Below are 27,698 nucleotides of genomic sequence, written 5' to 3' on the forward strand. Positions count from 1 at the left end.
CCGCTGTTGATTCTTTTGGGACCTTTTTCTTCTCTTGCTCTTCACTGAGCTTGTTTGAGAGGATCTATACCTTAATGAGTTTGGAAGGGGAGGTGTTTGATTTCGCTCTATAACCTGGTGGAACTACGGGACCATGGCCATGAAGGAAACCATTCTGCCCATCACCGAGGTGTCCGCCCCGGCCCCGCCCCCGAACCCAGAGGTGGTGGAGCTAAATGTGGGTGGCCAGGTGTACGTCACCAAGCGCTCTACCCTGGTCAGTGTGCCCGACACCACCCTGCATGCCATGTTCGCCCGGTGCCCACCGCTGGAGCTGCCGAGGGACAGCCGAGGTCGATTCTTCATCGACCGCGATGGCTTCCTGTTCCGCTACGTGCTGGACTTCCTGCGAGACCGCCAGCTGGTGCTGCCCGACCACTTTCCCGAGCGCGAGCGTCTGCAGCGGGAGGCTGAGCACTTCCAGCTGGGCGAGCTGCTGCGCCTCCTGGGGCCCCGCGTAGGTTCCAAGCAGGGCTCCATGAACGATGAGGGCTGCCACAGCGACATCGAGGAGAGCTCGCAAAGCAGCGAGTACCCCACAGGTCGAACCTCGACTTCCTCAGACAAGAGGTCAGGGTTCATCACCATCGGCTACAGGGGCTCCTACACTACAGTGCGAGACAACCAAGCCGACGCCAAGTTCCGACGCGTGGCACGGATCATGGTGTGCGGACGCATCGCCCTGGCCAAAGAGGTGTTTGGGGAAACACTGAACGAGAGCCGGGACCCCGACAGGCCGCCGGAGAAGTACACTTCGCGGTTTTACCTCAAGTTCACCTACCTGGAGCAGGCATTTGACCGGCTTTCTGAGGTGGGCTTTACAATGGTGGCGTGTAACTCCACGGGAACAGCCGCTTTTGTCAACCAGTACAGGGACGACAAAATCTGGAGCAGCTACACGGAGTACATCTTCTTCAGTAAGTGACTTCTCACCCATTCATTAACATACATATTGGATAGGTGGGTCCAACATGTTTTCTCAGGTTTTAGAAGTATTGTGTAACATTTTTCTTTACATTTGGAAAGATTGAACGAATTGCCTACCTTTTCTGACTTGGATTGTACATGCTATTGAAGGTAAATAATAGTCTTCACGCTCTGTGGTTCAAAGTAATCCCATTACCAGCTTCTGCACTTTCCTTGAGAATACCCTTCCTGTGTGGTCCAGCAATGACGGCCCCTGACCCCGGCAAACATGGATGCTAGAGTCAGCATGGGTTTGAACACGGGCCCACTGCCCTTTGACTCACCCTTCCCCGTCTTTCAAACACTGTTCTATCTCTTCAATAAAGCTCATAAATTACGTAAAGAATGTGGGACTGCCCCACCCTCCCTGGTTCTCTCATCAGTTGGAAATGTTTTCCAAATCACAGCAGGTAGGTAAAAGAGAGAATAGATTAAATGGAAAGGTGTGTGAGAGTAACATACAGTTTCATTGTAAGAAGAATGATTGAAGGACCAAAAACTTCTTGAGGGCTGTAGATACAGTGCATTTGGAAAGTATTCAGACCCCTTGACTTTTTCCACATTTTGGTACGTTACAACCTTATTCTGAAATGGATTCAATTGTTATTTTTTTCTCCTCATCAATCTATACACAATACCCCATGACAAGCAAAAAAAGGTTTTTAGAAATTTCTGTAAATCTATTAAACATTTTAAACTAAACCCTATAATCAGTACTTTTTTGATATGCCTTCGGCAGCAATTTGACAGCCTCGAGTTTTCTTGGGTATGATGTTACAAGCTTGGCACAGCTGTATTTGGGGAGATTCTCCCATTCTTTTCTGCAGATCCCCTCAAGCTATGTCAGGTTGGATGGGGAGCGTGGCTGCATAGCTACTTTCAGGTATCTCCAGGAATGTTCGATCGGGTTCAAGTCCGGGTTCTGGATGGGCCACTCAATGACATTCAGAGACTTGTCCCGAAGCCAATCCTGCGCTGTCTTGGCTGTGTGCTTAGGGTCATTGTCCTGTTGGAAAGTGAATCTTTGCCCCAGTCTGAGGTCCTGAGAGCTCTGGAGGAGGTTTTCATCAAGGATCTCTTTGCACTTTGCTCTGTTCATCTTTCCCTTGATCCTGACTAGTTTATCCCTCCCTGCCACTGAAAAACATCCCACAGTATGATGCTGCCATCACCACCATGCTTCACTGTAGGGATGGTGCCAGGTTTCCTCCAGGCATGACGCTTGGCATTCAGGCCAAAGAGTTCAATCTTGGTTTCATTAGACCAGAGAATCTTGTTTCATGATCTGAGAGTCATTTAGGTGCCTTTTGGCAAACTTCAAGCAGGCTGTCATGTGCCTTTTACTGAGGAGTTGCTTCCGTCTGGCCAGTCAACCATAAAGGCCTGATTGGTGGAGTGCTGCAGAGATGGTTGTCCTGCTGGAAGGTTCATGGTCAAAGGAACTCTGGAGCTCTGTCAGAGTGACCATCAGGTTCATGGTCACCTCCCTGACTGCGGTCATCTCTTGGAAGAGTCTTGGGGGTTCCAAACTTTTCCATTTAAGAATTATGGATGTCAATGTGTTCTTGGGGACCTTCAATGCTGCAGAAATGTTTTGGTCCCTGTCCCAAGATCTGTGCCTCGACACAATCCTGTCTCAGAGCTCTACGGACAATTCCTTCAACCTCATGGCTTGTTTATTTTAGTCTGACATGCACTGTCAACCATGGGACCTTATATAGACAGGTGTGTGCCTTTCCAAATCATGTCCAATCAATTGAATTTACCACAAGTGGACTCCAATCAAGTCGTAGAAACATCTCAAGAATGATCAATGGAAACAGGATGCACCTGAGCTCAATTTTGAATCTCATAGGAAAGGGTCTGAATAGTTACAGGGACTTGCAAAAATATTCATCCCCCTTGGAGCTTTTCCTATTTTGTTGAATTACAACATGTAATTTAAATGGATTTTTATTTGGATTTCATGTAATGGACATTTTAAAAAATGTCCAAGTTGGTGAAGTGGAATGAAAAAAAAACGGAAAAGTGGTGTGTGTATACGTATTCACCCCCTTTGCTGTGAAGCCCCGAAATAAGATCTGGTGCAACTAATTACCTTCAGAAGTCACATAATTAGTTAGATTGCACACAGGTGGGCTTTAATTAAGTGTCACGTGATCTGTCACATGATCTCAGTATATATACACCTGTTCTGAAAGGTCCCAGAGTCTGCAACACCACTAAGCAAGAGGAACCACCAAGCAAGTGACACCATGAAGCTCTCCAAATAGGTCAGGGACAAAGTTGTGGAGAAGTACAAATCAGTGTTGGGTTATAAAACATATACGAAACTTTGAACATCCCACGGAACATCATTAAATCCATTGATAAAAAATATGGCACCACAACAAACTTGCCAAGAGAGGGCTGCCCAACAAAACTCACAGGACAGGCAAGGAGGGCATTTCTCAGAGAGGCAACAAAGAGACCAAAGATAACCCTGAAGGAGCTACAAAGCTCCACAGCGGACATTGGAGTATCTGACCATATGATCACTTTAAGCTGTACACTCCACAGAGCTGGGCTTTACGAAAGAGTGGCCAGAAAAAAAGACATTGCTTAAAGAAAAAAAATAAGCAAACATGTTTGGTGTTCGCCAAAAGCCATGTGGGAGACTACCCAACCATATGGAAAAAGGTACAAAGGTCAGATGTGACTAAAATTGAGCTTTTTGGCAATCAAGGAAAACGCTGTGTCTGGTGTAAACCCAACACCTCTCATGACCCCGAGAATACCATCCCCACAGTGAAGCATGGTGGTGGCAGCATCATGCTGTGTTTCATCGGCAAGGACTGGGAAACTGGTCAGATTTGAAGGAATGATGGATGGCTCTAAATACAGGGAAATTCTTGAGGGAAACCTGTTACAGTCTTCCAGAGATTTGAGACTGGGACAGATGTTCACCTTCCAGTTGGACAATGACTTTAAGCATACTCCTAAAGCAACACTCGAGTAGTTTAATGGGAAACATTTAAATGTCTTGGAATGGCCTAGTCAAAGCCCAGACCTCAATCCAATTGAGAATCTGTGGTATGACTTAAAGATTGCTGTACACCAGCAGAAACCATCCAACTTGAAGGAGCTGGAGCAGTTTTGCCTTGAAGAACGGGCAAAAATCCCAGTGGCTAGATGTGCCAAGCTTATAGAGACATACCCCAAGAGATTTGTAGCTGTAATTGCTTTAATTGTACTTTTTTTGTCTTATTTCTGGTTTGTTTCACAATATAAAATATTTTGCATCTTCAAAGTGGTAGCCATGTTGTGTAAATAAAATGATACAAACCCCCAAAAAATCTATTTTAATTCCTGGTTCTAAGGCAACACAATAGGAAAAATGCCAAGGGGGTGAATACTTTTGCAAGCCACTGTATGTAAATAAGGTATTTTTGTTTTCTAATTTGTAAAACATTTGCAAAAATGTATAAAAAACATTTTTTGCTTTGTCATTATGGGGTATTGTGTGTAGATTGATGAGGGGGGAAAAAAACAATTTAATACATTTTAGAATAAGATTAACTTAACAAAATGTGGAAAAGTCAACGTTTTGGTATAGTGTGTCTGGGGGTGAGGTGTGAGGTGTGTCTGGGGAATAGGGAATGAAATGGGGGGGGAAACAACCAAGGAAGTGCATAAGGTCAGGCAAATCTAAACAGATTGGAACAGTCTAATCAATACAAATAAATCATGACAAATAGGTGTGTGTGTGTGTGTGTGTCTTTGAGTCTGCATGTGTGTTTCTATGCCTGCACAGGTGTTAATGAAGACAAAATGGCCAGTCTATATATTGACCGTATACAGTTCAAGACATTTTGCTCCCTGACTTGTCACCCTTTTTCACTCTCCCGGTCACATGTCCCTGCTGGTAACGAAGAATTTAGTCCCTTTGGACGTGAAGGCTTTGACAGGAGAGGGGGAGGCTTGATTTTGTCTGTTCATTCTAAGACGAGATGAAGAAGCACAGAATATATTTCAGTTTTGTTAATACACCACCAAGATATTATTTTGTTTCCTTTTCAAGCAATGGAGTCAGTACAAGATCAATTACATTTACAACAGAATACACAGTTAGATTTTTTTATGGAGTAAAATTCTTGAAATAGACCAATGGGGAATGAGTCCAAACCGTTGCTAACATTCAATAAAAAAGATAGTTTGTGAAAAGTAGCTCTATCATGCCAAGATATGGCAGAGAGGGCTCAGAGGCATCGTCTAAAAATCTTCCATGGGAGGTGTTTTATTTTGAAGGAAGCACAGATGCCAACATAACACATGGAGAGTATGCGAGAACACTCCATTGGTGGGGGGCAACATATCTGACATATCAATGTATCTTACCCCACTCCCTGTGAAGGCACATGGTACTGTTTAACACTTTTGAAAGTGCTAGAGGGTGTGAATATGCAGGGGGGTAATGGATGGGGTGACGAAGCAAAAGTGCATCCGAGGAACTCGAGGTCAACGGTAGCCGCTGACAAATGCCTGTCTGGCTCAGAGGTTGAGGAGGCTGTTTCGATTGGGTTATTTTCATCTAAACTTTTCCTCCTCTCGATGGACGTGTTGGCAGTGTTGTACACACTTCTCACTTCTCTCTGCTGAAGGTGATCCGCCTGTGTGATCTTGCTTGGGTCTTGCATAATTCATTAGCTTCTCTGCAACATGGCATTGTATTGATATTTATGAGGGATCAAGCTTTAATTCCTGTGCGATGTTGGAACATCACTGCCATAACAAGCAGATTTTCCCCCTGTTGAATACAGTATGAGCATTGAGCTGCTATTATGCTTAAAGATCAGCTAACTCCTCAACATGTGTGTTAATTGCATTCTGTTGTTGTTCTAAAGATCATTTGATACACTTTTCACGACAAGAAAATGCTAGATAAGCCTATAGGTACCATAGTGGCATGTTACAGAATATTAAATTACAACAATAGCGTAATAAAAATGAATCATTTATATTATATTTATATTTTATTAACCATGTAATATACCGTATTTATGCTTCAAATGTATTCTATACTACAATATCCAATTCAACACAGATATACAGCACATTCAGAAAGTATTCAGACCCCTTTACTTTTTCAAAATTTTCTTACGTTGCAGCCTTATTCTAAAATTGAAAAAACGGAGATATCTAATTTACATCCTGTTTGCATCCTATTTGCATCCTGTTTCCATTGATCATCCTTGAGATGCTTCGATAACTTGATTGGAGTCCACCTGTAGTAAATTCAAATTATTGGACATTATTTGGAAAGGTGTGCCTCCAACAGTTGACAGTGCAGTGACAGTGGCCTCTATCATTCTTAAATGGAAGAAGTTTGGAACCACAAAGACTCTTCCTAAAGCTGGCCGCCCGGCCAAACCGAGCAATCGTGGGAGAAGGGCCTTGATTAGGGAAGTGACCAATAACCTGATGGTCACTCTGACAGAGCTCTAGAGTTTCTCTGTGGCGATGGGAGAACCTTCCAGCAAGACAACCATCTCTGCAGCACTCCACCAATCAGGCCTTTATGGTAGTGGCCAGATGGAAGCCACTCCTCAGTAAAAGACATATGACAGACCATGACAGCCCACTTGAAGTTTGCCAAAAGGCACATTAACCCTTGTGTAGTCTTAACATTCTGTATACTCCCCTTGTCTTAAGGGTACAACAATGATCAGCCTACACTAAACCCCTAAAATGAAGCAGCTAAATTTAATTTTAAACCCCAAATCTATTTTGCATGAAGAAACAACCTGTCATTCATCACAAACGTTGTGAATATCTGGGTTTTCCCTCTTCACAATGCGGAAAGACTGCATTTAATTAGTGGACACCATGAATTTTTATTACAACACATCTGACATAATTGTTTTCTTTACTAAAGTAGAGGTTTATTATTATTATTATTATTATTGCTAAAGGTACGGCATAGGTGTAAACATAATTTTTTTTTGTAGCACTTGTATAGCCTAAGAAAGTAGCAGAAATGTGCAGAAAGTCGTTTTGAATGCATTTTATTGAAGGGAAACAATAAGTCTTAAACATTTTTGGCAACATCGTGAAATATTCCTATAAACTGTACAATGAGGAATTCTACTACAAAATACTAGTCTTCTTCCATTTTCTTAACCATTGCCCCCACCCACAAGGTGTGGGTGAATGGAAAAAACTCCCCAAAAGAGAAGAATGGGTAAAACTCCCCAAATACAGGTGTGCCAAGCTTGTAGCATTATACCCAAGAAGACTTGAGGCTGTAAACGCTGGCAAAGTTTCTTCAACAAAGTACTGAGTAAAGGGTCTGAATACTTTGCCAACATTTCTAAAAACCTGTTTTTAAGTCATCATTATGGGGTGTGTGTAGAATTATGAGATTGAAAAAACAATTTAATCCATTTTAGAATAAGGCTGTAACATAAGAAAATGTGGAAAAGGTCAAGGAGCCTGAATACTTTCCTAATGCACTGTATTAGCTCTAAACTTGCTCTGTATAGATCATTTATGGAAAAGGTGGTGATTGGTCCATTTCCAGCTTGACATTTAATGGCAAGAAAAGTCTAAAAAGACAAGAGAGACAATATTGTCTAAGATATATACTGACCATACAAAACATTAAGAACACCTTCCTAATATTGAGTTGCACCCCCTTTTGCCACCAGAACAGCCTCAATTCATTGGGGCAGTGACTCTACAAGGTGTTGGCCCATTTTGACTCCAATGTTTCCACAGTTGTGTCAAGTTGGCTGGATGTCCTTTGGGTGGTGGACCACTCACGATACACACTGGAAATTGTTGAGTGTGAAAAACCCAGCAGCATTGCAGTTCTTGACACAAACCAGTGTGTTCACCTACCACCATACCCTGTTAAAAGGCATTTAAATATTTTGTCTTGCCCATTCACCCTTTGAATGGCACACATACACACCCCATGTCTCAATTGTCTCAAGGCTTAAAAATCCTTATTTAACCTGTCTCCTCCCCTTCATCTACTCTGATTGGAGTGGATTTAACAAGTGACATCAATAAGGGATCATAGCTTTCACCTGGTCAGTCTATGTGGAAAGAGCAGGTCTTCTTCATGTTTTGTACGCTAAACGTAAAATTAAACTAGGAAGCATTGACCATGATGTCGAACAGCTCCATTTAACCATGTTAAAGAGATACTGCGAGATTCTGGCAACCTAGCCTCTAGCTTACCCCACCGTACCTGTGGACGTCCATTCGCTAACACTAGTCAGCATGGCCTTGTGTAACTACCTCTACCTTCCTTCGTACTGCACCCAGAGACATGCAAATAGTATCCAAGAGTTCATCTGAGTCTAGGTAAGTAGAAAAGCTTAATTGCCAGAATATCGCAGTATCGCTTTAAAAGCTTTACATTTTCCAAACCATTAAGTTTAGCATTTACCAGACTTGAAAGCATTCAATAAGAAAGCTTTTTCCAACACTGAAACATCCATCCCAAATCAGGCATTATAGACTTGTAACCTTTATTCCTGAATCAGACTGCAACACCTTACTATTCCCCTTACTATTCCCCTTACCATACCCCTTACCATGACTCTTACCATGACTCTTACCATGTCCCTTTCCATGCACCTTACCATGACTCTTACCATGCCCCTTACCATGCCCCTTACCATGACTCTTACCATGCCCCTTACCATGACTCTTACCATGCCCCTTACCATGCCCCTTACCATGACTCTTACCATGACTCTTACCATGTCCCTTACCATGCCCCTTACCATGACTCTTACCATGCCCCTTACCATGCCCCTTACCATGACTCTTACCATGCCCCTTACCATGCTCCTTACCATGCCCCTTACCATGTCCCTTACCATGTCCCTTACCATGTCCCTTACCATGTCCCTTACCATGCCCCTTACCATGCCTCTTACCATGCCCCTTACCATGACTCTTACCATGCCCCTTACCATGCCCCTTACCATGACTCTTACCATGCCCCTTACCATGCCCCTTACCATGCCCCTTACCATGACTCTTACCATGCCCCTTACCATGACTCTTACCATGACTCTTACCATGCCCCTTACCATGACTCTTACCATGCCCCTTACCATGACTCTTACCATTCCCCTTACCATGACTCTTACCATGTCCCTTACCATGCCCCTTACCATGCCCCTTACCATGCCCCTTACCATGCCCCTTACCATGCCCCTTACCATGACTCTTACCATGCCCCTTACCATGACTCTTACCATGTCCCTTTCCAAGCACCTTACCATGCATTAATACATTATACATGCTGTTATGGTTTAGCAATTTCACAATTTGTTTCTCAGGCCCAAAATATTGATGTCTCTGGTCTGAAGAAGGTCAATAGACAGAAACGTTGGCAATAAACTAGAATACATATGTGAAATTGTGCAATATTTTGTGTGCAGTATTGCAATATTTGTGCCATATTGTTTTATTTTGAATCATGTTCCATGCTCCAGCATAATGCAAACTTATTCTTGACATTGTATTCTTAGATAAAACGCATAGGCTTTTCAAGAGCTTGGTTCTATCTGCATTTTTGTCAACATTTAGTAACTGACATAGCCTCGTTCTGTTCTATGTTCTCTACCTATATAGTACTCTAAATACCCCAATTGATGTTATTAAGGTCAAAAGAATAATATATAAAAATAGCTGACACCATTCAAACCAATGAGGGTTTGGAATTTTAAAGACAATTATCTTAGGCTCATCTTTTTGCAGACATAACCGTTTAGTCTAGCTCCCCTTTATTTGGTTGTAGATTTTCCTCATACACTCTGCTATCTCACAGAGACTTTGCACGTACGAACACACACACACACATACACACACACACACACACACACACACACACACACACACACACACACACACACACACACACACACACACACACACACACACACACACACACACACACACACACACACACACACACACACACTCACACACTCACTCACACACACACTTTTGCTCAACAAATCATCATGTTCAATTACTTCTAAGGAGGTAAACATCTTTGCCAGGGACATACAGGGAGTGAAAACCCCTAGTCGGTCCCTATCACAGCCCATTGTTATCTACAACCCTACATATACTGAACACTGCGAACAGTTCTCAAATCTGTTCTCAAATATGTACTGCACATTAGGCCTATGTTCTTCAGCTATATTAATGTCCTACATTTTATCATTGATATGTCTTCAACACATTTCTTTTCAATACAGTTTGGGTGGTTAGAGTTCTTGTTTGATTCATAGTCCTGAAGAGTCTGCTAGCAAAGTTTCAACAAGAAGAAAAAATAATTCCCTCACATCAGAGATGTCAGTTAAAGGAGGAATGACGCACCAGATGTTTTCAGACCTTAAACATTTTGAGATAGGCCCACGTTCCAGGCCATGTGTTGTGTTGATTCAGCTATATGCTCAATCCCCAAATCAATGGAAAAGATGAGCACCACATATCTCCAGATTTTATTTGGTGCATAGCTGCATCTACACTATTGATGGTGTGGGACGTGGGTTCATCATGATGGTGTGGGACGTGGGTTCATCATGATGGTGTGGGACCTGGGTTCATCATGATGGTGTGGGATGTGGGTTCATCATGATGGTGTGTGACGTGGGTTCGTCATGATGGTGTGGGACGTGGGTTCGTCATGATGGTGTGGGACGTGGGTTCGTCATGATGGCGTGGGACGTGGGTTCGTGATGATTGTGTTTGACGTGGGTTCGTCATGATGACGTGGGACGTGGGTTCATCACGATGGTGTGGGACGTGGGTTCGTCATGATGACGTGGGACTTGGGTTCGTCATGATGACGTGGGTTCGTCATGATGACGTGGGATGTGGGTTCATCACGATGGCATGGGACCTGGGTTCATCACGATGGCATGGGACCTGGGTTCATCATGACAGCAGACTACTTTTGGGGTCTAAAAGCATCTTACAAACTGTGATTTTGGACTGTTAAGTCGATTTAAGACAAACAGAAAACCAAAATGTTAATCTATTGCCTTATGGTCTGAGTTTTGCAGAGCGCATCCTAGAACTGTCGTGACACAGTACGATTTGCATGCAGATTTTATTTTGATACTCATTTTTTTTCTGCCATGCCAAGCAAAACGCCAACAAACACCGACCTAGAGGCATGACAGAGAAGGTTGTTTTATGCAGTGACATTCTTCAACATAACCGTTATTGATTGAGAGGGTAATCGTTTAAATGTCACAGATGCAACCCTGGGACAATGACAAATGTGGTGGGACTCCCGGCACGACTAGCCAAATGATGGATTTCGTCTGAGGTCAGGTGACAGGCGGGCAGGCCACCGGGTGGGAAGTTGGCTTTCTCTTCCGTTCGCTCACTCCCTAAACTTCACACCATTTCCCCCGCTCATCAACATTGCGAAGTGAATGATGCATTCTCCCAAGCGTTGAATGAGATTATATGGCCGTCTTCTGTAGATAACAAACCAACAGGGTTTTTCCTGCTTTGTGTGGCAATGCGGTTTCTCAACTAAATAAGGCTTGCAATCCCTTTCATTAATTTAGATAAGCATTCAGGGTAGGCTCTGAGACAGGTAGTTGATTCTCCATGCAAAACAAATAATCCCAATTCCCAACAGCTCATTTGATTAGCTATTGTTGTCCTTTGGAATTGTCCTTGAAAGAGAGAAGGAGAACAATAGGATCGTTTATACCATGGAATTGAGAGAGAGAACAACAGGAGAGTTCTCAGCTGCATACCAAAACAAGTGTCGGAGCTGCCATTTTGCTGAACAACGAAATACCAAATTCTAATTTTAAGCGCTGGAGATTTTTATCAAGCAAATGCCAGTCGACTACGATGGTCTTTATCCGCCTAAGTCTCATTAATTAGGCAGAAAGCTGTCCGATAACACGCCTGAAAGATAATGACAGTGGCGGCAGCCACTTTGCCTGTCGTTTAAGTCCAGATAGACACCAGGAATTTAAGTAGTCATGACCAAGTAGTAGAGTCATTGTGGACTCTACCGGACCATGAAAATGGACACAGATGGGGATGTTCCATGTGCAAGATTAGGAGAGGGAAGCATGAGTGAACACAATATGTTTACACCATTTCCATGTGCATTATTTCTAGGACATTGTTTTGCCCCCAGAGAGAATACTAGCTTGTGAGGCCATCTGCTCCCCCAGACTTCCACTACAACACAGGTTGTGAGCCTATGCGTGAACACATTAGTGCTTTCATTGGAATTGGATGTTTACTAGCAGGATTTGAACTTGTTTCGATAGCCATTGCTACTACAGAGTACATGTGCACATTGATTTACAGATTGCAGGCGGCTTTAGTCTTTAATCTGTGTAAGATGAATGTTGGACCATAGTACTTAAAAAGTACCTGTCTGGAAACACCTTGCTGAGAATGTACTGCAAGTGAAATTCAAATTCTCAAATAGGAGGATAAAACCATCCTCCTCTTCCTCAATACACCAGTCTTCACTGACAGACATGTATTCAACATAATGTCTATTGTGCTGAAGTACAGAAACAACCTGTATGTTGTGCCCTAAGGCTTGGCCATGCTCCTGCTCTGTCTCTGTTTAGGCTAAAGCCATTTCCCCATGGCCATCACCGCTACAGAATCTTCATCCGTTTTTTTTTATTCCATACACTTCCTTTCTTTCCCCAACTCACCCGCTGAGAGATAGGAAGACCTGCATTTCAATTATAGATTGGTATCACACTCAACTCCTTCTTTTCTCAAATCCCTTTTCACTTGACAAAGGCCAAAACCTGCTCCATTTTTTCAGTCTCTAGATGAGGCCCTTTTGATACTTTGCCTCTATTCAATGAATTAGTCAGGTGGACTGAACATTCTGACCATCTTTAAAATCGTTATATCTCTATATTTGTGTTCTTTATTCCTGCTATAGAAGTCTGTTATCTACAATTTTTTCATGTCATATCTCTTTATTTCAACCATTACGCAAATGTAATTACTGTGATATATTATCCACAATATTTCTTTCAAAACATTCACTTCATCCCAAATGTCAAACGCAATTTTTTTATTTATTTTAACCCATATTTTACCCTTAGTTGACTGAGAACCCATTCTCATTTACAGCAACGACCTAGGGAATAGTTACTGGGGAGACGAGGGGAGATGAATAAGCTAATTGGAAGCTAGGGATGATTAGGTGGCCATGATGGTATGAGGGTCAGATTGGGAATTTAGCCAGTGGTTAACGCTCCTACTCTTACGATAAGTGCCATGGGATCTTTAGTGACCAAAGAGAGTCAGGACACTCCTTTAACTTCCCATCTGAAAGACAACACCCTACACAGAGCAATGTCCCCAATCACTGCCCTGGGACATTGTGATCTTTTTTTTTATCTGAGGAAAGAGTGCCTTCTACTGGCCCTCCAACACTAGTTCCAGCAGCATCCAGGGACCGACCAGGATCGAACCCTGCTTACCTTCAGAGTCAAGCCAGCAGTTGGCTGCAGGGGTGTCTGCTGCTGGCCAGTGTCGAATAGGGAATTGCATTCAAATTATGTGCTTTTCCTTTTTCACTTCACTATTTGCTTGAGAGATTATTATTATTATTATTTTACATCTCTCAGGATGGCCAACTGTTGTACTGAGAGCATTCAGCTAAGCTTTCCTACCTTCTTATTAAGATTCACCACTGGCTTTTCAACATAATTGCACCTTTCATTCTTAGCGCACATCTACAAGTACTGTAATTTGCCTCCATTTCTTAGCTGTGCACTCAATGAAGCGTTATCGGGAGCACTTATATAATGATTTGTTCAACACTTGATTAGATAATAGATGTCTTGCTTAGCCGTTGGTGTGCTTTCTCGCATATCTCACTTGTCACCGGGGCTATTTTTGGATGCGGTGTCCATTTGTAGAAGCTGGTCTGAAAGGTTTTTAAAGTGTCAAGTGCTTCTTAACCAAGGAATCATGCTGTCATTATATGCAAATCAAGTATTATATGCATTATATTCAAATCAAGAATGACATTTTAAAGTGGAAATTACAAACTTTAGAAGACTTTTTAAACCTAGAATATACTACAAGTTTGCATTTCCCGCTGTGCAGTAAAATTCTCAGTAACAAAAGGGATCAAATTAAGATCCTACATCTGTACTATGAATCACGGACTTGTATTATTGTACTTATGTGATTAGCAAACCTTTCACCAACCTTTTATCTACCTTTGGCCCATAATTAGCTGAGTCAGTGCTGTTCCTCAAAGTTACAAAACAAATTGGCCTACCATTTTATTTTTATGTCCTTTACATTCTCAATGTCCCAATGTCATCGGAGAAGGGCGGTGGCATCAGTTGTCCTATTTCAATACTGACTGATACCCACCTGGTTAGCCTGTCTCCACTGTCCCCAGGGCTCAATGATTATTGCGCAACCCTGACAAAGACTGTCCCAGAGAATCGATCTGAAACACGAAGACTCAGCAGGGAGTTATATGGGAGAGCTATAGGAAACAAGACCCTCTATTGGGAGGGTTGAGATTGGACAATAGTAGATCACCAGTTTGTCCTTGGATGTGAATCTCGGACACTTTGATTTAGGTGTGGTTTTGTACGTATTGCTGCAACACTGTTCTGATTGACATGACAGCTGTCCTTTCCTATTAAGATAACCCTATGTCCTAAAGCATAAGACTAAATAAACAGTTGAATAATTGTTTTCATTGGTTGTGGTAGTGTTATTAGGTTTTACTATGTGTTATGCAAGCTTTACCAAGGTGTTGTATTACCTTATTGACAGTGTTAGGAAAGCCACATGCAAACATATCAAGTGTTACAGAAGTAGCTAAAATGTGTCAGTTGGCCCAAAATATTATTCTTATGGCTGAGTTTTATCAAACCTGCTACAGAAATATCTATGCGTCTTTGATTACATGCCCTATCTTTTATTTTACACTTCAGTCATTTAGCAGATGCTCTTATCCAGAGGTGCATTCAACCACAGTAGCCAGTAGGTAAAACAATCATTTAATAAAAACTTGAATCACAATAGCTGCTATCCAATAACACTACTGCCTATGCACATACTACTCTTGTTCAGAAAACTGGAACATCTACCGTAGAGTGCTCTACTTGCTATTAATTACAGTACCACAAACCATTCTGCATTTTTATTTGAGTTATATGACGGTATGTTAACACTCACGGTATGTTCCTGATTTAATACTGTAATGTGGTTTTGATTGAACAGCATCCCTAAGCCTTATCGAGATAGACTACCATCTGCTTCAGAGAGTGTGCCAAGATCCTTCAAGAACCATCCCACACAAAAGCCCATTGATGACTGCTTGGCTGTACAGTAATAGAGGCTTTCTCTTAGTGAGGTAGTAAACCTTGATTTCTCTATTCACCTGAACTCCACTTGTCCCTATTGAAAAGCGAGGACGGCACATTTTCTGAAGGGATAATTTTGTATGTCACCCAAATGGCTTCCTATTCCCTACATAGTGGACTACTTTTGACAGGGGCCCTATGGGCTACACATAGGGCATAGGGTGCCATTTCTGACGAAGCCTTTGTCAAACAAGATGGAAGAGGTGAAGAAGAACTCAAAGGGAGGGCCTTACTCCTCTTATGACATGCTATTAGTCTAATGGAGTTGCATTTTCTCCTCTGATGTACTGGCTCTCTAACTCTACTGGACACTCTATTAGCTTGACTTTAGTTGTCTAAGCATTGAGAGTAAGTTATTTATGCTCTATTTTCACATCAGATGGGAGATAGTGGGACAGAACATTCTCTGCTTTTTTAAAGGCCCAGGGAACGTTCTACATCGACTGACCCTCTCTGCAGTCTATTGTATTATTTTCCCGTTGGTACCAGTGAGAGCAGAGAAAGACGGTAAAACCAAATCTGGCAACGATTCGATTCAATTTAAAAATTGCTGAGAGAGAGAGATTAACCATGTGCCATAGGCTATAGTTGAGCAGATGCGTTTGTAGGATTTCCACATATGGGCAGGGTTGGGTAGATTACTTTATAAACGTTACAATTTATAAATTCGTTACAGTTACCTGTCCAAAATTGTAATTGGTAACGTAACTTTTGGATTACCCAAACTCAGTAACGTAATCTGATTACATTCCGTTACTTTTAGATTACAACCACAATCTGTAAGGCGCAAAAAGCGAAATGAAAGATCAGCAGTGTGATTCACATTAATGCACTATGTAGATATCAATAATAAGTGATATCCCTGTCGCCGTAGACTAAACCACTGCTGTCATCCTTACCTCTAAGTGTTTATTCAAATTGGATAATCTTTGGATGCCGACAGCATTCGCACCATTGGAAGACATAGCTTGGACTGTAGCCTACAAAAGCCTATACCTGCTCTTGTCCTGTGATCCATCAAACACATTTGGTGTGTCATCATAGTGGTCCCTGACTTGTGGTCAGACTCGCTCAGTTGGAACAAACTTAAACTTGCGCCTTTTTTGAATGCTGATTTGAATGTCATTGAGAAAACAGAGAAGGGTAATAAAAAAAAAAATCGGAATTTAAAAGTAATCCTCAAAGTAATCATTTAGTTTAAAAAAAATATCTGTAATCTGATTACAATATTTTAGCTGGTAATTTAACGGATTACAGTTACCGTTTTTTTGCATTCCATTACATGTAATCCGTTACTCCCCAACCCTGCATATGGGGAACCTATTTTAGCAGGGTCCAATTTTTGGGGGGTATATTATGATTAACTTGGATTAGCTAACGTGCCACTGGAACACAGGAGTGATGGTTGCTGATAATGGGCCTCTGTACGTCTATGTAGATATTCCATTAAAAATCAGCTGTAAAAAATCAACATAAAATTGGTCAGAAATACAGTGGAGACATTGTTAATGTTGTAAATGACTATTGTAGCTGAAAACGGCTGATTTTTTTGTGGAATATCTACATAGTTGTACAGAGGCCCATATTCAGCAACCATCACTCCTGTGTTCCAGTGGCACGTTAGCTAATCCAAGTTTATAATTTTAAAAGGTCTATTTGATCAATAGAAAACCCTTTTGCAATTATGGTAGCACAGCTGAAAACTGTGCTGCTGATTATTAAAGAATAAATTAAACTGGCCTTCTTTAGACTAGTTGAGTATCTGGAGTGTCAGCATTTGTGGATTCGATTACAGGCTCAAAATGAGCAGAAACAAATAATTTTCTTCTGAAACTCAACATTAACAGTGAAGAGTCAACTCCGGGATGCTGGACTTCTAGACAGAGTTCCTCTGGCTTTTTCTTTGTAACTCTGCCTAGAAGGCCAGCATTGCGGAGTCGCATCTTCACTGTTGACGTTGAGACTGGTGTTTTTTGCGGGTACTATTTAATGAAGCTGCCAGTTGTGGACTTGTGAGGCACCTGTTTCTCAAACTAAACACTCTAATGTACTTGTCCTCTTGCTCAGTTGTGCACCGGGGCCTCCCATTCCTCTTTTTATTCTGGTTAGAGTCAGTTTGCACTGTTCTGTGACGGGAGTAGTACACAGCGTTGTACGGGATCTTCAGTTTCTTGGCCATTTCTAGCATGGAATAGCCTTCATTTCTCAGAACAAGAATAGACTTACAAGTTTCAGAAGAAAGGTTTTTGTTTCTGGCCGTTTTGAGCCTATAATCAAACCCACAAATGCTGATACTCAACAAGTCAAAAGAAGGCCAGTTTTATTGCTTTTTTAATCAGAAGAACAGTTTTCAGCTGTGCTACCATAATTGCAAAAGGGTTTTCTATTGCTCAATTAGACCTTTTTAAAATGGTAAACTTAGCCAAGGCTTTTCTATTGCTCAATTAGACCTTTTTAAAATGGTAAACTTAGCCAACACAACGTGCCATTGGAACACAGGAGTGATGGTTGCTGATAATGGGCCTCTGTATGCCTATGTAGATATTCCATAAAAATATATACCTTTTCCAGCTACAATAGTCATTTACAACATTAACAATGTCTACACTGTATTTCTGATCAATTTGATGTTATTGTAAATGGACAAAACAATTGATTTTCTTTCAAAAACAAGGACATTTCTAAGTGACCCCAAACTTTTGAACGGTAGTGTATATACACTGCTCAAAAAAATAAAGGGAACACTAAAATAACACATCCTAGATCTGAATGAATGAAATATTCTTATTAAATACTTTTTTCTTTACATAGTTGAATGTGCTGACAAAATCACACAAAAATTATCAATGGAAAACCACACTACAGGCTGATCCAACTTCGATTTAATGTCCTTAAAACAAGTCAAAATGAGGCTCAGTAGTGTGTGTGGCCTCCCCGTGCCTGTATGACCTCCCTACAACACCTGGGCATGCTCCTGATGAGGTGGTGGATGGTCTCCTGAGGGATCTCCTCCCAGACCTGGACTAAAGCATCCACCAACTCCTGGACAGTCTGTGGTGCAACGTGGCGTTGGTGGATGGAGCGAGACATGATGTCCCAGATGTGCTCAATTGGATTCAAGTCTGGGGATCGGGCGGGCCAGTCCATAGCATCAATGCCTTCCTCTTGCAGGAACTGCTGACACACTCCAGCCACATGAGGTCTAACATTGTCTTGCATTAGGAGGAACCCAGGGCCAACCACACCAGCATATGGTCTCACAAGGGGTCTGAGGATCTCATCTCGGTACCTAATGGCAGTCAGGCTACCTCTGGCGAGTACATGGAGGGCTGTGCGGCCCCCCCAAAGAAATGCCACCCCACACCATGACTGACCCACCGCCAAACCGGTCATGCTGGAGGATGTTGCAGGCAGCAGAACGTTCTCCACGGTGTCTCCAGACTCTGTCACGTCTGTCACGTGCTCGGTGTGAACCTGCTTTCATCTGTGAAGAGCACAGCGCGCCAGTGGCGAATTTGCAAATCTTGGTGTTCTCTGGCAAAGGCCAAACGTCCTGCACAGTGTTGGGCTGTAAGCACAACCCCCACCTGTGGACGTCGGGCCCTCATACCACCCTCATGGAGTCTGTTTCTGACCATTTGAGCAGACACATGCACATTTGTGGCCTGCTGGAGGTCATTTTGCAGGGCTCTGGCAGTGCTCCTCCTGCTCCACCTTGCACAAAGGCGGAGGTAGCGGTCCTGCTGCTGGGTTGTTGCCCTCCTATGGCCTCCTCCATGTCTCCTGATGTACTGGCCTGTCTCCTGGTAGCGCCTCCATGCTCTGGACACTACGCTGACAGACACAGCAAACCTTCTTGCCACAGCTCGCATTGATGTGCCATCCTGGATGAGCTGCACTACCTGAGCCACTTGTGTGGGTTGTAGACTCCGTCTCATGCTACCACTAGAGTGAAAGCACCGCCAGCATTCAAAAGTGCCCAAAACATCAGCCAGGAAGCATGGGAACTGAGAAGTGGTCTGTGGTCTCCACCTGCAGAACCAGTCCTTTATTGGGGGTGTCTTGCTAATTGCCTATAATTTCCACCTGTTGTCTATTCCATTTGCACAACAGCATGTGAAATTTATTGTCAATCAGTGTTGCTTCCTAAGTGGACAGTTTGATTTCACAGAGATGTGATTGACTTGGAGTTACATTGTGTTGTTTAAGTGTTCCCTTTATTTTTTTGAGCAGTGTATATAGAGTAGGCTACTAAATACATTTTCCGGTGGCACACTGACTCACCTAATGATGAAGATGAAGCCATAGGCACCGATGTCCTCATCATGGCAATAGCCTAACTCAAAATAAGCTACTTTGAAAAACAGTACTGCTGTTGATTCAAAATTGTTTCCATTGGTTCGATTATTAGTCTTCTCTATTCAGCAGCATTTGCTTTTAAAACTATGTTTTTCGCACAATTGTATTTAGAAATTTACAAAAGGAAAACTGCAGCCACAACCGACCATACACATATAATCCATAGATGGCAGTTCCCATTCAAATCAAGACTGGCAGGCGTTGCTCGTGTACCCATGAGTTTAACAGTCAATGTGCCAGGGTAAGAGGTTACAAATCCTTCTATGGATTATATCTCTATAGCCACAACACAGCAAGCTGTTCTATATTTGGCTTGCCTACTTCCCAAATTGCAGCCTTCTCAACTGTAGGCATACTGCTGACTGCCAAGATAAAGGAAAGACTTGAGTACATTAAGGATACAAAGTATATGTTATGGAATGGGGTGCATTTTCTGGCATGGTTTAAGGCCACTTGTAGAATCTTTGCCAAGGCTCATTGAAGCTGTTCTGGCAGCTCGTGGTGGCCGAACACCCTATTAAGACACTTGGTGTTCCCTTTATTTTGGTAGTTACCTCTATGTTCTTGTGATACAATTTAATCCACAGTAATTTTTGGGGGGAGAAAGCCCCTGCATTAGCGTGTGTATCAGAGAAAAAGAGAGCTGTAATTACCAGTTTTTCTTGAGGTAGAAACATCTCTCTCCACACAAAGAAACTACATTGTGGGATGAGTGATCTAGGATCTAAATACTATGTCATGCGTTTCTGTGGCAGAGGCAGTCTTTGTGAATTGTAGTCACTCAGAATTCCATGATGTGTGGCGTCCCTGGGAGCTGGGCTGCTGTTCCTATTAGTGAGATAGTAAACCAAATTGGAAGCCTTTGCATTACGATGCCTTTGAGGTAAATCACTGATTCGCAGCCTGCATGTGTTTTCTAATATGGGCATGCTGTGACCCACACAAACCCCAAGGGTGGCTGACATTTGAACACAAGCCACCGCTGCTGTTGTTTATGTAGATAATTGTTGTGTTGTTTTTGTTTAGATGTGCAGTGGGTAGCGGGGGTGTAGTAGCGTTATCTCTGTATGTTTAATATTTGAGACATACTGTACACAGACATAATTGGGATTGCTGAAATGCTGCCTCATGTTCTGATGCTATAAAACCAGGAGTTGTATTTAATCAAAACCATTCTACAACAAACCTGCTCTGTGGGACATCACAAAATACCTATGCTACAAAAAGACACCCTTTTACTGTCAGCATTAGTTATTTCACCTCATAAACATGCTCTAATTTATCACAATTAAGCTAATTAGCGAAATATGAGGCTCAGTAACATTTCTATTTTCCTGCTGTGAAAATGGGATTGATTTTTAGCCCAGCTCTGATGACATTTGCCTAATAAACTCCTCGTTTGACCATAGCAACAGCTTCAGCAGAAGAATCCAGTTGATGAAATAGCTAGGCCTGCCCACCTGATGTTATGTTCTGATAGGCAATCTCAGAGACTGTCATGATTGACAACATCCTATAAAATGAAAGCTGCAGCAAGATAACCATCCATCTCTCTCACATCTTACTGTCAATCATCTTTCACTGTGTTAAATTGGTGGGAGTCGCTAACTGCCGCGACAGTATGAAGCTTTGGTAACCATTACGAGATTTGGTTCAGCTTTAAATGACGTTCAGGTTTTAAACGCTTCATGAAGCCTTCATAAGTGCTACATGAATGTGTTACAAAGCATCTATAACCGTACAGTAGGTCATGCTCTATAAAAGGTTTATAAATGTGGAATAAATGTGTGACATAACCATCAATGTCAAATGTGACATAACCCACTGCTTAATAAAGGCTTTATAAATCATATTAAACTGATGCTTCACAAAGCATTTATTACCTTGTCATGCATCTTGGTAAAGCATTGCAATACCAGGATAGTGGGTTAGATTCCCGGGACCACCCATGTGTAAAAATGTATGCACCCTTGACTGTAAGTCGATTTGGATAAATGTAATTGTATTACTCTAAACCCTTTCTAGGTTGGCCCAACCTCTTTCCCTCTTGGGTGCATAGTCAATATTGGACTTGACCTCAACTTACAACAAAATGCTGCGCGGCAGTTTGACACATACTCTAAAGTGCAGTCATGCACAGCAAAAAACATTGGTAGGGCCCTTTCAAATCTGTATTTATCTTTTGCATAATTCCGTTTTTTCCCATATTCTCCTTTTGTTTTTCCAGGTTTCGAATTTTCAGTTTTTTCCATTTTTTTCACACTTTTTTTAATAGAAAAACAACATATTTGGATATTCTTGGATTTTCTGTGTTCACAGCAATATTTAAATCAAAACAGATGACCACTTTTGAGTTCTGGGAAAAATCTAAGAAACGTTGATTTTTGCTTGTAGCTGCCTTTGTTTCAGTGTGCATGCCCTGTTTGGTTAGCGGTGTTTCGATAGCGCAGTAAACTCACATATAATGAGTTAGCAAATCAAATGCCCACTTGTGGTGCCACTGGACAGTGACAAACTAGTAAATAAACCTTTATTTGTTGTCATTTAAATTTGTTTGTAGTATTTATATGCGTTGAGTTAGATTACAAAGCTACCTCAATCGTTAGATCAAATCATTTCGGTGACTTCACAGCAATTGCTAGCTAGCTAACAGGCCTGACAACTTTCTTTGTTGTTAGGTTGGAACCAACATGCAGTACCTCCAGCAGGCAGAGAAGCAAGAACCAATTGTCAGCCAGCTCAGGGACAAGCTACACTATTCACAGTGTAATATTCAATGTAATTGCATTGCTGGACTTTTTAAAACTTAATGTATTTGTATTGTTTAAAAAAAAAGAAATAAAAGGAAATATGGTTTAAACTGGTCTTTAATATTTATTTATTTGAGCAGTTAATGATAATTCCTTTAGACTTTATAGTAAGCACAGTGCCACGTGATATAGAATCTTTATGGATGTGTTATGAATGACCGAATGTGTCTCATTTCAAACAAAGTATTAATGGACACCACGTAAAGTGTCGATAAATAGGCTTTTAACGTTCTGCTGATTTCTGAAGGTTCTCTCATGATCAACAGGTTACTGTAGTGTGTGAGAGGTATTTAGATGGGTTGATGGACCTGCAAAGTGTGTGTGTGTATGTGTGTGTTTCAGAACCAAGATGATTTGAACAGTCCAATCTGAGACTACCTCACCAGGTATTCCTCTGCTGTTCCCATGCTGGAGACCAGGGCTTGATTACAACCCGTTAACAATGGTGCCAACAGTTTGTGGCTGATCTTTCAGCGGGGGAGTGGGTGAATGTGTCAAAGACCTGTCTGGGCCCAGGACCCCACGGTATGGCTTGTTATATTGTTGTGTCAAAGACCTGACTGGGTCCAGGACCCCACGGTGTGGCTTGTTATATTGTTGTGTCAAAGACCTGACTGGGTCCAACACTCCATGGTAGGGCTTGTTATATTGTTGTCAAAGACCTGACTGGGTCCAGTAGTGCACAGTATGGCTCGTTTTTGTTTTGTGCGTGTTTGTGTGCTGAGGAACATGTAACTTGGTTCCAGAAGAAACTTACAAATTATTTTAGATTAGGGGCCTTCATCAAGGTAAGTGTTTCTTGGTGTAACGTCGTCTCCAGGCTATTGCACACACAGTAGATACTATAAGCCTTGGATATCAACCATTCAAAGTTGACCATAGTGAGAGTGACCATTGAATTCTGTAGGAGTGACCTTACTGAGTAAAGTATTTGTCATTGTCACTACTTAACACAGTCAAAAAGTCATAATTATTGCTAAACCCTGCCCACTTCAACAATTTATCTTCTTAAAATGTTATTTTAAACCTAACCCTAACTCATGAAGACCTTGTTTGATGTGTTGGTCAACCAGACCTTCCGCACATTTGGGCAGAAGTGTCTGGGAACGAGATTAGGTGTCATGTGACTATGAACCCTTTATAAAGCATGACATACAGTTATAGATGCTTTGCAGCACATTTATGTAGTGCTTAGGAAGGTTTTATGAAGCCTTTATAAGCTGAACGTCCTTCAAAGTGGGACCAGAGATTCATAGGCCCCCTATGTATGCATTCATAAAGCCTTTATAGCAGCAACATAAGACATTTATCTTCCATAGGCTGGAATTAATATTATGAACAATGGCAAAAGATGTTATGAAGCTTGTTATGATGTGTGCTATAGATGACAGGCACATCTGTTGTCAAATGCTGGTATGTCTTATAAAACTGTTATAAAGGCTTTATGGATGTTTACATTGGGGGCCTATAACACATTAACAAGCAGTAAGTATGTATGGTTATGTATGGCAATCAATAGTCAACAGTATTAATGAGTGGCTCATTTCTAGCTCCCAGGATCATCTTATGTAGTCAGCTAGCCGGCAAATCTTATGTCACGCTGAGCTGATTTAGAACCCAGTAAGGGGCGTGCTTGCTGAGGTCTAATGGACTCCTGGTACCCTCAGACCTGGAACTTGCAATTTTATCACCAATCAGAGGCAGTGTTTTATTGACAGGCCAACCGGAGAACTGGGCAGCTCTCGGATACTATTTAGGAAAAATAAACAACAAACAATGTTATTTAAGTGATTTATTTATTTTCTACAAATGTGTATTTCAATGTTTTTACAGTAAATTACAGTGCATAATCAGCTGACAATGAAAATGCTGCATGACATTATCTATTTATTATTTTCTGCAACTGTGATGTTTTGGTCAAAAACATTTCAACGTACTATGGGTAGGCAATTATTTTGCAATGCACTGTACTATGCTTCAATGGTTTTAAAGCAATGGTCCTTCCTCAATGGTTGACTTCTTCAAAATGCATCAATTGATTCATGCAGTATAGAGTAACTGCAAATGATGGAGAACATAGTTCCTGGTTCAATCTTTAGCAGTTGTTGCTGAGGAAGCTGTTTGTCACAGCCAGGGAGCAAAGGCCAACTGCTCTCACTGCTTGCAACTCAGCTGAACTCCTTTTAGTTTAACATACTGACTTAACACTTGGGTGCACTTTTTAGTGCTCCACTGACAGGGATTTCATGCTGGGTGCTGAGAGCCGTTAGCCTTCTTACTGTAACCGTTCTTGTTAATGCCTTGGGTCTGCAGCGTGCGGAGAGAGAGGGAGAGAGATTGGCTCAGCTAAGAGCATTTCTCATTACATTAGCTTGTTGCCTGACTAACTGTTGTGGTCGTGTTTCCAACTCTGACTGTTCTACCTTGGGGGTGAATTATGTAACATGAGAATATTAGTGGAAGAATGGGCACATATTATCTCATGTTCTTACAATGCAAGACTGGAAGATTTAAGATAGCCAACACAAAAGCCCACTAAAGTTGTGAAAAGTGTCCCCCATAACGACTACTATTGTGTGGAGAAATCTATCGAGGATGTTTTTGTTTGTTTTGTTTTTCCCCATGGGACACTTTGCAGCTACATCGTACAATCATGTCTGTTTCTCAGATAGCAGAGGATGTATTATGGAGGACACTTTGCAGCTACATCGTACAATCATGTCTCTTTCTCAGATAGCAGAGGATGTGTTATGGGGGACACTTTGCAGCTACATCGTACAATCATGTCTGTTTCTCAGATAGCAGAGGATGTATTATGGGGGACACTTTGCAGCTACATCGTACAATCATGTCTCTTTCTCAGATAGCAGAGGATGTATTATGGGGGACACTTTGCAGCTACATCGTACAATCATGTCTGTTTCTCAGAGAGCAGAGGATGTATTATGGGGGACACTTTGCAGCTACATCGTACAATCATGTCTCTTTCTCAGATAGCAGAGGATGTATTGTGGGGGACACTTTGCAGCTACATCGTACAATCATGTCTGTTTCTCAGAGAGCAGAGGATGTATTATGGAGGACACTTTGCAGCTACATCGTACAATCATGTCTGTTTCTCAGATAGCAGAGGATGTATTATGGGGGACACTTTGCAGCTACATCGTACAATCATGTCTCTTTCTCAGATAGCAGAGGATGTATTATGGGGGACACTGCAGCTACATCGTACAATCATGTCTGTTTCTCAGAGAGCAGAGGATGTATTATGGGGGACACTTTGCAGCTACATCGTACAATCATGTCTCTTTCTCAGATAGCAGAGGATGTATTATGGGGGACACTGCAGCTACATCGTACAATCATGTATTTTTCTCAGATAGCAGAGGATGTATTATGGGGGACACTGCAGCTACATCGTACAATCATGTATTTTTCTCAGATAGCAGAGGATGTATTATGGGGGACACTGCAGCTACATCGTACAATCATGTATTTTTCTCAGATAGCAGAGGAGGTATTTTGGGGGATACTTTTATCTACGTCGTACAGTCATGTCTGTGTCTCACTATTTTTGTCTCTCACTCAGATCTTTTTTTTCTGAAATGTATTTGCATACATTGATTTAAGTAGTTTATGGAAAATATGAAAGATTGTGCATAGATAGAATGTATGCCAAATAGTCAAGACCTTGGATAGCTGCATTTCTGACAGTGTTTCCTTAACCTATCATGGTTTAGCCACAGCTGTTCCACTTATTTGATCTATTCCAGTAATACTGTAGCACACCTGATTCAACTGGTCAACAAATTAACAAGATGAATCAGGTGTGCATGTACTGTATTGTATTCTACTGTATTGTAATAGTTCAAATAAGTGGAAAAGCTGTGGGCACTCATGGAGAAATTAGGGGAAAACAGCAGCATGTCATACACATGTGCTCCCACTCGGTGTCTCAAGATGTGACTGACCTTGTTTCTCTGCTGTTTGTTTGGCAGGGCCGGCATTCAAGACCGTCTCCCCCAAGCAAGACTGTGAGGAGCGCAAGCAGGACAAACTGGGCACTGACAAGGGCAGCGAGAGCGGCACGTCCCTCAACGAGCTCTCCACCTCCAGCTCCGAGACCCACTCCGAGGCCACCTCACCCCAGGATGGTCCCAACCTGGGTGGGGGAGGCGGCGGGGGATCCGTGGCCCCCTGTGGAGCCCTCCAGTCCGTCTCCCGGCAGCCCAGCACTCTCACCCTGGGGCGACCCTCCAAGAAGGGCTCGTCAGTGCAGTGGATGCAGCTGCCGGATAAGCGACGCAACAGCGAGCTCTTCCAGTCGCTGATGGGGCGTGAGGGCGGCCTGAGTAGGAAGAAGAACACGGAGAGACCCAGTGCAGAGGAAGAGATGAAGCAGTGCATCCAGGACTTTAACAACATCAAAATCCCACAGGCTTTCCCTGAGCGCAAGAGGCAGTGGCAGTCCGAACTACTCCAAAAGTACGGTCTATAGGGGCCACTTTCTATTCCCATCCCCATTCCACATGTGGTAGCCATCTTTGTTTGGATTCCCTCCATTTTGTCTGGTTTTAAGTGCTATGATTCCTCTAAAATGTCTGACAGTACAAATTAAGTTAAAAGGATCATCAACCAACTGTTGTTTTTGTGAAGGGAGGCCAGGTTGGTAAGCACATGCATTTCAGGGGCATGTTAAAATAAGCACAGCGGATATCCCCTTTTCTGGTATGTTGTCTCTTAAATTCTAAATTGCAATGTAGATTTCTCATACAAGCCTCAAAAGTAAAAACTGTGTGACTATGTGAAAAGTATTTTGGCTAATTTCTTTCTTTGACACCTTCAGTGACATTCCCACTGCCCTCCCTTTGGAATGGATTCACATAGTTGTGAATGTAGATGAATGTTGTTAACGAATAAGAAAAAATTGATATACTGTATACCACTAAAGACTTAATTACAATTTATTGAATTATCTACAGAGAGAGAATTATATGTGTTCGACATGTGAATTGTTTAAAAAGTTTTGTATTTCCAGATAGTGGGAAGAGTGGAATATGTCCATTCAGTATCTACCATGGATGTCCTTTGGTGTGTTTACTGT

At 42.0% G+C, this 27,698-nt stretch overlaps 1 protein-coding gene across 1 annotated transcript; it reads left to right on the forward strand.

Moving 5' to 3' along the window:
- Positions 1 to 27,191, forward strand: LOC139366018 (BTB/POZ domain-containing protein KCTD8-like). The gene is made up of 2 exons (XM_071103097.1): positions 1 to 956; positions 26,593 to 27,191. The coding sequence occupies exons 1-2, from the start codon at positions 134 to 136 to the stop codon at positions 27,090 to 27,092; spliced, it is 1,323 nt and encodes a 440-aa protein (XP_070959198.1). The 5' UTR covers positions 1 to 133; the 3' UTR covers positions 27,093 to 27,191.
- Positions 27,192 to 27,698: the final 507 nt, after the last annotated feature.

The sequence above is a fragment of the Oncorhynchus clarkii genome, chromosome 14, assembly GCF_045791955.1.
Source record: "Oncorhynchus clarkii lewisi isolate Uvic-CL-2024 chromosome 14, UVic_Ocla_1.0, whole genome shotgun sequence".
Lineage (NCBI taxonomy): Eukaryota > Metazoa > Chordata > Actinopteri > Salmoniformes > Salmonidae > Oncorhynchus > Oncorhynchus clarkii.